Source organism: Myotis lucifugus, unplaced genomic scaffold (genome assembly GCF_000147115.1).
Source record: "Myotis lucifugus unplaced genomic scaffold, Myoluc2.0 scaffold_90, whole genome shotgun sequence".
NCBI classification, from domain to species: domain Eukaryota; kingdom Metazoa; phylum Chordata; class Mammalia; order Chiroptera; family Vespertilionidae; genus Myotis; species Myotis lucifugus.
In genome coordinates this window covers 3828503-3841791 of record NW_005871138.1, presented here as the reverse complement: position 1 = coordinate 3841791, position 13289 = coordinate 3828503, and the positions used below count along the sequence as shown (strand labels likewise).

Here is a 13289-nt window from a genome sequence, read left to right as displayed (position 1 = left end):
GACTTAGGAGAAGAGCATCTGCTGGTATTTGGTCCATGGAGGCTGTGTTGGCCACGCCTGTTGGTTTCTGAGTAAGCTGTGAAACTACCTAGGACCTGGGCAAGTCCCAGCTGAGAGAGCTGAATCATGAGAGTTGGGCTGTTATGGTTATGGTACTTCTTCCATGAAGACTCATGGTGTAAAATATCATTAAGTCACTTGTCAAAAGATTTTTCATAGAAATCCTATTTGTTAATAATCCAGTAATACTTCTTGGGGTGAAATTCTGTGTGGGTGTTTTTGCTGTTCTAAATCCTCACCTGAGGATATTTTTCCCATTCATTTTTAGAGAGAGTGGAAGGGAGGGGGAGCCGGAAAGGTCGGGGGACGGGGGGAGAGGAGAGAGAGAGAGAGAGAGACACCAATGTAATGTGAGACATATTGATTGGTTAGGGCTGGGGATAGATTTAAACAGTGGTTCTCAACCTTCTGGCCCTTTAAATACAGTTCCTCATGTTGTGACCCAACCATAAAATTATTTTCGTTGCTACTTCATCACTGTCATGTTGCTACTGTTATGAATCGTAATGTAAATATCTGATATGCAGGATGGTCTTAGGCGACCCCTGTGAAAGGGGTCTCGACCCACAGGTTGAGAACCGCTGGGATAGAACCTGCAACCCTTCAGTGTGTGGGCCAAATGCTGTAACCCCTGAACAGCACTAGCCAGGGCGTGAAATTCCATTTTATTTTGAAAACTCACAAAGACTGCTGATAAAGGGTTATGATTCCCATCATTACATTCGTTAATCCATTTAGCAAGTGTTTATTGACCACCTCTGGGTTATCAGGCATCAGTGATATAAAGAACCCTTAAGCCGGAACCAAAAACAAACAAAAGAGCACTTAGATTGTTTTTAAAAAGTATCTGAGCAGTCATGTAAAGTTTGACTTGTCAAAGTATTATCAGAGGCTTGCAGCTGTCTCTCTCGTGGCCACAGCAGTTTCCTTTGTTATGCCGTGGTCTCCCTGTAGTTGAAATAGTGAGTTTATTCTTTTGTTAACCACGAAGTCAACTTCCAAGGAACACATTTGATCTTCCTTTATATAAGCTGTTTATAAAACTTTAATTATACTTGAGGAATGAGGTATTGTCCATTGTTTATATAGTTACAAAAAAGTCCCCTGATTTATGAGATGTCATTCTAACTTCTGAGTTCATAGGATTTCACTTCTGCCCTGGCCAGTGTGGCTCAGTTGCTTTAGCCTTGTCCCATGCACCGAAGGACCTCGGGTTCAATTCCCAGTCAGGGCACATACTCGGGTTGCGGGTTCCATCTCCAGTTGGGGTACATACAGAAGGCCGATCGATGTTTCTCAAATCGATGTTTCTCTCTCAAATCAATAAAGAACATTTTAAAAAAAGAAATTTTACTTCTGAAGTTTAAGAGGAGTTTCACTTTAGCCCTTGATGTTTGGAAGCTGGGAGTTTTTAATGATGTCATTGGAATTTAATTTTTAGGAACTTTTGTTTTTCAAAGGTCACCGTGGTCATTTTGTTATGTTAACTTTCAAGTTATGATAATTATTGACTTGGAGTAAAACTCCATTTCTCTAGTACATAGTCTTTGATATTTAGAAAATTCTATTAAATTATTCTTTTTAGATCAGTGTTTATTGGTAGATACACTTGATATGTCTATAGTTTTGTTATCTTCTGGTTTTGCTATTTTTCTCTAGGAAGTTACACATTTGTGTGTGTGTGTGTGTGTGTGTGTGTGTGTGTGTTTAAAAATTCAAGTTTTTTGTGTGTGTGTGTGAGTGTAAAAATTGGTATTGTTCAGCTAGTTGAAACCTTTTCTTTACAAAGAAATCACCAGTGTGACTACTTCTATATTTCACCATTTCCTGAGCTCTCTTTTCTTTGTTGTCTTTTGTAGTTTCAGGAAGTCATTGTGTAGAAGATATACACGGGCACACAAATATTCCTTAGCAGGCTCCTTCTTTAAGCCTGTTAATACTTTTCAGAGGTCTCGGAGTTTAAAATAATATTATTAATTTATAACCTCCCATGTGTGTTAGGTTGTTTGGCAAAGACAGAAAAATCTGAATTATCTGGAAGTTGTAAGCAACCATATATCTTTGATTTTGGGGGACTAGTCAGAGGTACATGACTACTTGTGGGAGAGTTTTTGTGATGCTGTTTGACACTCTCAGCTGCCTAGGTATATTTCACTTTTGATCATGTCTAAGCATATACTTTCTACTTCCTGTTCCTGTGATACCTGTAAAATCTTTGTGTTTCGACAAAATTATCAACAACTTGTTAATGGTGGGCAAGGATCTTCTATGTATTCCTTAGTCTCCAATCTTAAGACCATGTTTCAATTGATAGTTAACTTTACATTAAACCTCTTTTCTGAAGAGAGAGTTATACCATTTTAATTCATGGGATATTCAGATTTAAATGAATTAATTATAAAGGTTACATCCAATGCTTGAATCTACTCTATAGCATTTCAGCCACATGATTTATTTTCTGTTTAAAGCTTCCAGTGATGGGGATCTAGGAATTACTTAAGGCCGTCTAAACCACTTTAGAACTACTTTTTTTTTTTAATCCTCACTGAAGGAGTGAGGATGTTTTTTAGAGAGAGTGGAAGGGAGGTGGGAAGGGTGAGGTGGGAGAGAGAGAGAGAGAGAGAGAGAGAGACTGACTCCTGTACGCACCCCGACTGGGGCTGGGGATCAAACCTGCAACCCAGGTATGTGACCTTGACTGGGAATCACGCCAGTGACCCTTCAATGTGTGGGCCGATGTTCTAACCCATGGGCAACACGGGCCAGGGCTATAACTACTTTTGTTACAAAGTTCTTACACCTGTTGGACTGAAGTTAGCCTCTTGGTAGCTCTCCACCACCTTATCCTGATTTTGCTCATCAGGGTGACCCAGGACACATGTTATACTTCCATAGGACAGCCCTTCAGCTTCCCTTATAAGTCTCTTAGTTTACTTTTGTTGTTTACTAGTGAAGACTTCATAGAGGAATTCCTAAGATGCTAATTTTGTATTTAAAAAAATTTTTTTTATTGATTTCAGAGAGGAAGGGAAGGAGAGATAGAAACATCAATGATGAGATAGAATCATTGATTGGCTGCCCTCTTTACGCCGCACACTGGGGATCAAGCCCACAACCCGGGCATATGCCCTGACTGGGAATCAAACTGGGCACATTGTTTATTTTAAAATTAGCATCTTAGGCCCAGCTGGCGTGACTCAGTGGTTGAGCCTCGACCTATGAGCCAGGAGGTTACGGTTCGATTCATGGTCAGGGCACATCCCTGGGTTGTGGGCTCAATCCCCAGTAGGGGGTGTGCAGGAGGCAGCTGATCAATGATTACCTCTCAGCATTGATGTTTCTATCTCTCTCTCCCTCTCCTTCCCTCTCTGAAATCAATAAAAATATATTAAAAAAATAAAATAATGTATTTTGTGTTCTAGTTGCTAACAAGTAAAATGTGTTTTGTGTTTATATTTCTTCAATCACAGGCAGCTGAAAAAGTTGGATGAAGATAGTTTAACTAAACAGCCAGAAGAAGTGTTTGATGTCTTAGAGAAACTTGGAGAAGGGTGAGTATATAGAAAATATAGGTAGATGCCAGTCATTTTCTTCCCCCAACACCAGAAGGATATGAACCTTTCTTCTGGCAATATTTTGCAAACCTAAGGAGAAGAAAGGGAGATGATGCATATTGGCACTGCTCTGGGTGGGGCGGGAGGTAAATTTACATCTTGAAATGCCCTTTCCCTCTTTCCTCAGTCACTTTTGTAGAAAGATTTAGTGATTCTGGTCTTTTTAACACCAAGGACATCTATTGGGTTTTTTTGTTTTGTTTTGTTTTTGTTTTTTACTTTTGTAGAATCCATGGTTTGCATGATTTTTATCTATTTAACAGCACTAATTAGTTTATACTTTATTTAAAATTTTTTGTCAGTCAGACATTTTAATTTGTAGTTCATGACTTCTAATTGATATGTAATAATTTGTTTCAATTTAAAAAAGGAATTCAGCATTTTAGTTAGTGCAACATTGTGAAATATAGTAAATAAATCAAGAACTATTACTAGTTTTATGACTTCCTAAGAGATCCAAAATCCCAGGTTTGGTACCAGTGGACTTCCTGAATCACAGATTTGTGGATGAGTTTATAATGTACTGGTGACATTTAGTAATAGTAATGGCCATTATTGACTTTCATGATACATAAAGGTTACATCATAATTTTTTTGTACTTTTATATATCCTTTTCATTCTTGTGTGTGTGCTTATTTATTCTCCTGTAATTAAAGAATACTAAATTTTAGGGATACCCTTTCTTAAGTTTTTGCTGTTAATTTTTAAATAGGTAATTCTTATTCAAAATTCAAAAAGCATAAAAGTGTACACAGTGAAAAAAATCTGCCCCCTACCTCTATCTCTCCACATCCCAGAAGCAACCAGTGTAACAGTTTTTTATGTATACTTCAGAAATAGTTTGTATATATAAGCAAATAAGTGTGTGTGTGTGTGTGTGTGTGTGTGTGTGTGTGTGTTTTAAGTCTCTTACAAGTACTGATTTAAGAGAAGAACTGAAATGTTAACTTTAAAAAATGTCTATTGTGTATTTACTGTAGGTTCTGATTTTATTTTATTTTTTTTAAAAAAATATATATTTTTGCCGAGACCGGTTTGGCTCAGTGGATAGAGCGTCGGCCTGCGGTCTGAAGGTCCCAGTTCGATTCCGGTCGGGGGCATGTACCTGGGTTGCGGGCACATCCCCAGTAGGAGATGTGCAGGAGGGGGCTGATCGATGTTCTCTCTCATCGATGTTTCTGACTCTCTATCCCTCTCCCTTCCTCTCTGTAAAAAATCAATAAAGTATATTTAAAAAAAAAAAATATATATATATATTTTATTGATTTTTTACAGAGAAGAAGGGAGAGGGACAGAGAGTTAGAAACATTGATGAGAGAGATCGATCAGCTGCCTCCTGCACACCCCCCACTGGGGTTGTGCCCGCAATCAAGGTACATGCCCTTGACTGGAATCGAACCTGGGACCCTTGAGTCTGAAGGCCGACGCTCTATCCACTGAGCCAAACCGGTTCGGCAGGTTCTGATTTTAAATGTCTGTTGTTTAATTACTATATACTCTTTAAAATCAAGTCTTATATGTCATTAAATTATTTTGGGGTTTAGTGTCATTTATGCCTACTGGAGTTCAAGTAGAGGCCCGGTGCATGAAAACTCATATGCTGGAGAGGAGGGTCCCTCAGCCCTACCTGCCCCCTCTCACAGTCTGGGAGCCCTCAGGGGCGGGAGGCGACCTGGCGATCAGGGGAAGGCAATACCCCATCACATCTCTGCTCCTGCCACTGCCGGCAACACAAGCGTCTGCCGGCCCTGGGCGGCTGGGGGGCTGAGGGGACTGGGGAACTCCGGAGGTAGGCGCCCCGGTGGGGCTGAGGGGACTGGGCCGCCATCTTGTGGCTGTGGACGCCACCATCTTTGAGGGCGTGACGGTCAATTAGCATATTCCCTCCTTATTGGCTGTGGGTGCCATTATCTTTGAGGGTGGGGCAGTCAATTAGCATATCCTCTCCTTATTGGCTGTGGGCACCATTATCTTTGAGATGGCATGAGGGTCAATTAGCATATTCCCTCTTTTTAGATAGGATAATCACGTTAAACCAGCCGTGGGCAAACTACGGCCCTCAGGCCGGATCCGGCCCGTTTGAAATGAATAAAACTAAAAAAAAAAAGACCGTACCCTTTTATGTAATGATGTTTACTTTGAATTTATATTAGTTCACACAAACACTCTATCCATGCTTTTGTTCCGGCCCTCCGGTCCAGTTTAAGAACCCATTGTGGTCCTCGAGTCAAAAAGTTTGCCCACCCCTGCATTAAACCCTATCCTGGATTACATGGAATAGGTTTTTCATGGATTACCTCCTTGTAAAAAGCATTAGTCATCATCTTTTTGTAAGTTGGAAAAATACTCTTTGGAATCCAGCACGAAATTCAGCAGAGAAGGAAAGTAAAAGATGATACCATCTGTGCTGCTAAAGACAAGTTGCAAGATAAATCTGAAGACTGCAAGTTGACTTTGCAGCATGAAAGGTATGGGAAAACAACTGCCCTCTACATCTCCTGCCTGCCTTTTTCAGCTTTAGCTTGGCATCCTTGCTATTTTTCTCAAAGAAATGAATCTAAGGCCCTTAATCTAACAACGATCACAGGTTATGCTTTGAATAAGATAAAGAGTGCTAGGCATAACTGACTATGTAACTAACTTGTTTCTTTCATTTTTTAATAGAAGTGTGTTACAGCAATAAGGGCATAGACTTTGAAGTCAGACAGACCTGTGTTAAAACCCTTGCTCTGCTGTTTATTAGTCATAATAAACAAGTGATCTTGGGAAAATTGCTTAATATTTTGAAGCTTCACAAGCCTCAGCTATAATATGGGGATATTAGTATCTCTCTCTTAGGGTTGAATATTACATGAGATAATAGGGGTAAAGTACTTAGTACAGTGCTTGTCACATAGTAAGTGCTCAGTAAGTGGGCAACTAGTATTTTATTTTTAACTGTATCAACCGAAGCATTTTTCAAATTTCCTCATGTCAAATTAAAGTTAAATCTTAGGTCTTCAAGTATATTTAGGTGTTCTTTAAGGGAGCTTTGTCTGGATTGATTGGGTTTGGAGAATATGAAAAGAAAACTACAGACAGAACATAATGTAAGGAAAAGCTAAGCTAATTATGATTATTTTTAATTGTGTTTTAGACCCATGAACATCCTCATCGATGGAAATTTTCCTATAAAAATATTACCAGGGACAAAAAAAATAATGCTTCAAGTCTTTCTTCCCATATTATTCTTCCCACAAATGCTTGAATTTCTGTCATTATGGCTGAAAGAACCTGATCAAGCCTCATTTAACCAGCAAAGTCCTGAAGGAAGACCTTAACTGCACTTACTTCTCAACACAAACTGCCATGCCATCCTTTAACTGTTCTGGAAAACGAATGGATTGCAAACTCGCACTGACATGTGCCTTGTGAAATGAACTCTGGCTAAAGGACAGCATTTTAAGGAAATTGTGTGGATCTGTGGACAGTGGAGCCAAAGCTCCAGACCAGGAAGACTGGACAGCACTTGGAAAGTGCTTTGAATTAGAGCCTAGTGTTTTTTCCCTCCTATTTTACTTAATGGTGTATACAGTGCCTCATAAAAACATCTTGCCTGTGGTTTCATAGCTAGTGAGTGGTAATGTTAAGACTTGTACCTGGTTAATTTGCCCTCAAATATTTCTGTTTTTCTACATTGATCTTTGCCTTGTATGGCTTATGGGAAACGCGTGCTTCCCACCATCATTGCCAGTTAAATTTCACTTTGTTTCTTTTGTAGGCAATCAGGTCTTAAGGGCCTTGCCTGTAAGTGAGCATGATTGCTTACTGGTAAGCCTTCTAAATCCTCTTTAGATCACTGTAAGTGCAGTATGTAGAATTAGGTATCTTAATTGCTCATGTGAACTATCAGAGTTTTCTTTGCTATCAAGATGGCATAAGGAATCATGGAGAGTATTCTGGTCAACATTACTGAATGAGTATGTGGAGCTCTCCTTTCCATTTTAAATACATAAGAATAATGAGTGAAAATTAATTTTTTAAATATTAGGATACATAGACAGCTATGGATCCGTGATAGAAAAGATATCTGTAACAGTAAGAAAGGGGTAAAGCATGTCTGTCCTTGTCAGAGACTGCAGGTGGGCTTTCTACATGAAGTTGTAGGCTGGGACGAGCTCTGCATCTATGAACTAAATCTGAAATAAATTTGTGTATCATATATGGACTGGAGAAAAAGGGGAGATGCTGGTCTGACGATAGGAACTGGGCCTGGACTGCATTCAGATCTGGTATCTTCAGGGGCAAAACCCCCAAACTTCTAATATGAGATCTGGTTTAAATTGTACAGCCTGGATGACTGGCTGAGGGAGCTATGAAACCATCATGGAGTGCTCATGACAGTGAGCATTATATAGAGAAAAATCATTCAAGATAAAAGGAAACTCATACAAACAAATCCACTGCCATGATATAATCAGCAGACCTAACAAATGGGAGAATTCACACCCAAGGAAGTAGAAATAATGGAGCAGTCTGGAAAGAGATTTAACATGTTTGTTTATGATTTTCAAAAAGATAAAAGGAGGGAATGACATCCTTAAAAGAATACCAGATTATTAACATGAACAGTCAGCCAGCCCCATGAATAATAAGAAGTTGGGAATCTTGACAATGAAAACTACAATTATTGAAGTTCTAAAGGCCTAATAAATTGGATAAACAGTAAACTAGAGAAGCTGAAAAGAGAATTTGTGAATTGGAAGAGAGAAGTGGGACCAATCACAAAATGCAGGACAGAGAAATACAGTGTTAGAAACCAAGAGGACAGCATGGATTGAGGAAGTCTAATACAGGTCCAAGAGGAATTCTAGAAGGATATAAAGAAGAGATAAAGAGGAAATAAAGAGATAATGCTGAGAATTCTCCAGACTTGAAGAAAGATATGTGCTTTCAGATTGAAGAAGTTTATGAAATGCCAAATAAATCAACTGCTAGTAAAATTGTAGAATGTTAAGGATGAAGAGGAAATCTTAAAAGCTACAGAGAGATTACCTGTGAAAAAAAGGATAATCTGGTGATAGCTGACTTCTGAACAACAATAAAAACTGCAAAATTGCAGTAAAAATGCTGAGGGAAAGCTATTATCAAAGAAGAATTCTGTGTCCAGCAAAAGTCATTCCAGAATGAAGGTGAAATAAAGGCATTTTCACACAGATGGGAATTAGCATATCAAGAATAACTTTGGCTGAAAGTAACAGAATACCTCACTAACAGTGGCTAACCAATAAGGGCATTTAATAACTAAGTATAATAAATCTGGGAGTGAAAGATTCCAGAATGGTTAATTGGCTTGAATAATGGTTTAGCATTTGTGTAATTCTCATCATCTCAAGATGACCACATTAGTTTCAAGCATCATGTCTCACATGACAGTAACCAAAGCAGAAAGGAAGTAGCAAGTAAAAATGGGCCTTGGGTGCTTCTCTCTTACCTGGGAAGAAAGTCTTACCCAGAAACCCTTCAGCAGAATTCCCCTCAAATTTCATTGGTCAGAACTAGGTCATTGGCTGAAGGAAATAGGATTACTGTGACTGGCTTTATCCCCTGGGAAAAGGAGTTCACCACCCTAACAAATCAGAGGATTACCTTAGCAAGGAAGAAGGGTCTTCTCCACATGGTCAGTGGTTGCTTTACTCTTGAGAAAAAAAAAAGCTTATGTAACATTTAAGGATCACTATAGTAGTTTTGTCAATGTAAAGGTTTCTGGTGGAGTAGAAATTTTTTATATGCTCCGCATAGATTTTTAAAAACAAACACATTGAAATGAATATTGAGTACCATTTTGGCAACTTAGAGCACTCAGCTATTTTGATCTTTTCTCACCAAGACATTATGAAGAAGCAGGAATATTTGGGAAACGGGAAAGACAGTTTACTCACTATTTCACTGACAGCCATCAGAATTTCAGTGAAGCTATAATCTATTTAAGGTGATGATGGCATGTCATTTGACCATTACAATTGTCTTGTAAAGTAGTTGGTGGTGTTGTCATTTTACAGATGAGAAAACTGAGGCACAACAGGGTTAAAAATTAAAACTGTCTGTAAATGTGGTGGTGGTAGGACTAGGTCTTTAGATTCTAAATCTAATACTCTTAGCCTCCAAATTGAATGAATATACATATATATACTTTTTATTTTCATAATAAGCTCTTAAGAAAAGATGGAGTAAAAGGCAAAAAGAATAGTTATATGCTCTGTTCACCTGATACTAGCATTTAAAGAGACTTAGACTTTTAATTCATTTCCATAGTGTTTTAAGTTTTATTGCAAGTAAGAGGAGCAAGGAATGAAGAACTCAGTACTAGAGTGAGCACAAGGAAACAAAGACCTCCAGTTTGTGACCCAGTATAATACGATGTGGAGCGAGCTAAGGCTTTGTATTCAGTCACAACTGGATTCAAATTCTGGACTGACTATTTATTTATCACTTATGTGTGACCTTGGCCAAGTCATGTAGTCCCTCTGAGCCTTTTCACATTTACCTGTGTAATAGGGATAATGGTCCCTTTTCCATTGTTGTGTGTCTGTGTGTGTGTGTGTGTGTGTGTGTGTAAGGATGAACTGAGATGATACACAGTTTTTGGCAGACATCAGACATGAAATGGTAGATACTATAATAATTTCATACTAACACATTTAGTACAATTTAAATGTCAAGTTTTTAAGATGCCATTTTATGGTAGTTTTCTTAATGGCAATTCCCCCCCCCCCCGCCCCCCATCTCCCCGCCACAAATGTACTTTAGCTATCTCAATTTTGCAGGTAGAGCTAAGTATACATGTATTAGGTACTTCGGCATATAAATTAGAACTGAAAGTTGCTTATGTTTTACCACATTTATCTCTTGGCTTGTGACTTTAATAAATGTTCTCCTTCCTCCAATTATAGGTCCTATGGCAGCGTATACAAAGCTATTCATAAAGAGACAGGCCAGATCGTGGCTATTAAGCAAGTTCCTGTGGAATCAGACCTGCAGGAGATAATCAAAGAAATCTCTATAATGCAGCAATGTGACAGGTAAAAACGTGGTATTAACTCTGGAGAGAACATGGTTTTGAATTTGCTGTGACCATTTAAATAGTTTGATGCCTAGAGTTGCATTTACTTAAATGTTTTACAGAAGGGAGCGCTTAATGGAATCACTATGCATGTGTTTGTTTTTTTCCAGAAAAAAAATATAATGAACAGGTTTGTGTTTTTTGTAGCTAAACTTTTATAGTTTCTATTTCTGCATAGTTTTCTGTTTTGTTTTTTCAGTAAGCCCTTTTCAAAACTAGGAAGAAGAGGCGAAGAGGGAGAAGGTGGTGCTAGCTTTTTTTTTAAATAATGATCTCTTACTTCCCTATTGAGAAAACATTTCTCCAGAGACAGTTAAGAAGAGATAATTCAATGCTTTTTAGCTTTAGAAACCTTAGTATATACAGATAGATATGTTAAAAGAGAATACTTATTTCTGTCTTATTGGTCCTTTCTTTATATCTTTAAGAAATTACTCAAGCTAAGAGTAGCTAAATATGTTATTTTTGAGGAACTAAGATTTGTCAAATGCTATAGCAGGAAGTCAAGCCAACAGGCGACCGCAGAAAAGCACGTGGTTTGCTCTGAAATTCCGTGACAACATGGGTGGTCACAGTGATGGAGCGGGCTTCCCCAGTACTGTTTAGATGTGAGAGAAACCCAAACTTAGGGGCAACGCCAGCTCTAGGGAGTTGAAAGGGGAATGAGAAAGTCTTGCACTTGAAGCTGCATTCATTCTTCCGAAGCTCTTTTGGTCAACAGATCAACTTGGTACTCCTCCCCCACCCCCACCCCCACCCCCCCTTTTTTTTTGGTAAAGCTTCAACATTAGGACACGGGGAGCTACCTGCTAGGAGATTTGCCCTGGAGCCCTCAAGTCTCACAGACTCTCGTGAATGCAGTCATATCTCTTCTCCCTCCCTCTCTTTTATTCTCTATACACTGGTGGTTACTTTACATGAGATAAAAACCTCCTATTTCTTGATTGTCTTGACCAGAGTAAGGTAGCAGGGTTGCTTTTCCTCCTCCCTAAGATATATTATGGGAGCTCTTTCCAGTTGACAAATTGACACTTTGCCGCTTTTGAGCGACTACGCAGCTGTATTCCAAACAGGGTATACAAATGTCTGTAATTAGAGAAGTGGTATTTTGAAGAGCCTGCTCTGTGCTAAGTACTGTAAGGAATACAAAGAAATACAGGGCCGAGTTCTCATCCTCTGGGAGTAGACTGGACAGGCCAGGCATATAAATGTACAGAAAATCTAGCTGAAAATACAAGATGTATAGAACATATTCCAACAGGAAGTACCTGACAGTAATTGCCTCGTAGAGGCTGTAAATACCATAGGAATTTAGGGAGGTGTGAGCAAGTGTGGTTATATGTACCTTAACAGACTTATTCATCCATGTCTTCATTAATATTCACTTATGTGGGGGTTTTCCTGTTGTCCTTGTCATTGGCATATTTCCTAAGGATGAAGGGCTTGAAATCCTGAGAGTTAATGAAGCCCAGTTGGTTTTAGCATCTTCAGTTATTATGCAACATTACTTAACCCTGATAATAATCTAGCCAGTTAAAGCTGGTAGCTCTCAGATGGCAAATTATTTCGTTGTAATGGAATGTTTGATTTTTCTCTGAAATTCCTTGTTTGAAATCTCTCTTCAGGCTTGAAACTCCAAATTTTTTCTTTATAATAGATTGTAGTGGGTTTTTGTTTTTTCCCCCCAAACTACATGTGACATCTAGGAAAATTTCAAATAAAAAGAAGAAGATAAAATCACTTTTCCCTTTGGAGAAATAATCATTGTTAAATACTACTTGGTATACATATCCTTCCATATCTCTTTTTGGAGTTTCACTATACTTATTATCATGTAATTGCCTGTGTGTGTGTGTGTGTGTGAGAGAGAGAGAGAGAGAGAGAGAGAGAGAGAGAGAGAGAGAGAGAGAGAACAGGGAATCTCATATTATCAAGTATTCTGTAACTAAACTCCCTAATGTTGGACGTTTAGTGGTATCTAAATTATCAGTTTTATAAACAGTACTACAATGGTAATCATTTCTTTTTTAATAGCTGTAATATTTTTGTTAGAATGAATTGTAGACTTAGAAATGCTGGGTTAAAGGACCCATACATTTTTTCCACTTTTGTTATTTATTGCCCTCCAAAAAAGTTATACTAGTTTACATTCTTATCAGGAGGGTGCCCATTTTAACTATAAATATGAATACTTGCTCTTTTGAGCAGAGAAATTTTCAGGTGTTTAACAGCATGAATTAATAGAGATGTTTGAAGGTTTTTCCACTAACCTATATTGTCTCTCTCTCTCTAGCCCTCATGTAGTCAAATACTATGGCAGTTATTTTAAGAACACAGACTTGTGGATCGTTATGGAGTACTGTGGGGCTGGTTCTGTATCTGATATCATTCGATTACGAAATAAAACAGTAAGTTTTCTTCTAGAATAATGCCACTGAGCTAGTCTCTTATGCCATCTTCTTATTTCTGCTTTTTGCTGTGCTCTCCTACTACCATATCTAGAGAGATGACT

General features: G+C 38.4%; 1 protein-coding gene across 4 annotated transcripts in view; it reads left to right on the top strand.

The window, feature by feature from the left end:
• STK4 (serine/threonine kinase 4) overlaps positions 1 to 13289 on the top strand; it is an 86433-nt gene that overhangs the window by 2989 nt on the left and 70155 nt on the right. For 3 of the 4 annotated variants that reach the window (XM_006091410.3, XM_023756228.1, XM_006091411.3), the window contains exons 2-4: positions 3531 to 3611; positions 10608 to 10736; positions 13071 to 13185. In XM_006091410.3, coding sequence (XP_006091472.1) covers positions 3531 to 3611; positions 10608 to 10736; positions 13071 to 13185 — 325 coding nt within the window. Of the gene's footprint in view, positions 1 to 3530; positions 3612 to 6036; positions 6144 to 10607; positions 10737 to 13070; positions 13186 to 13289 lie in introns of those variants that run through there. The other variant, XM_023756229.1, reaches the window with a different exon arrangement.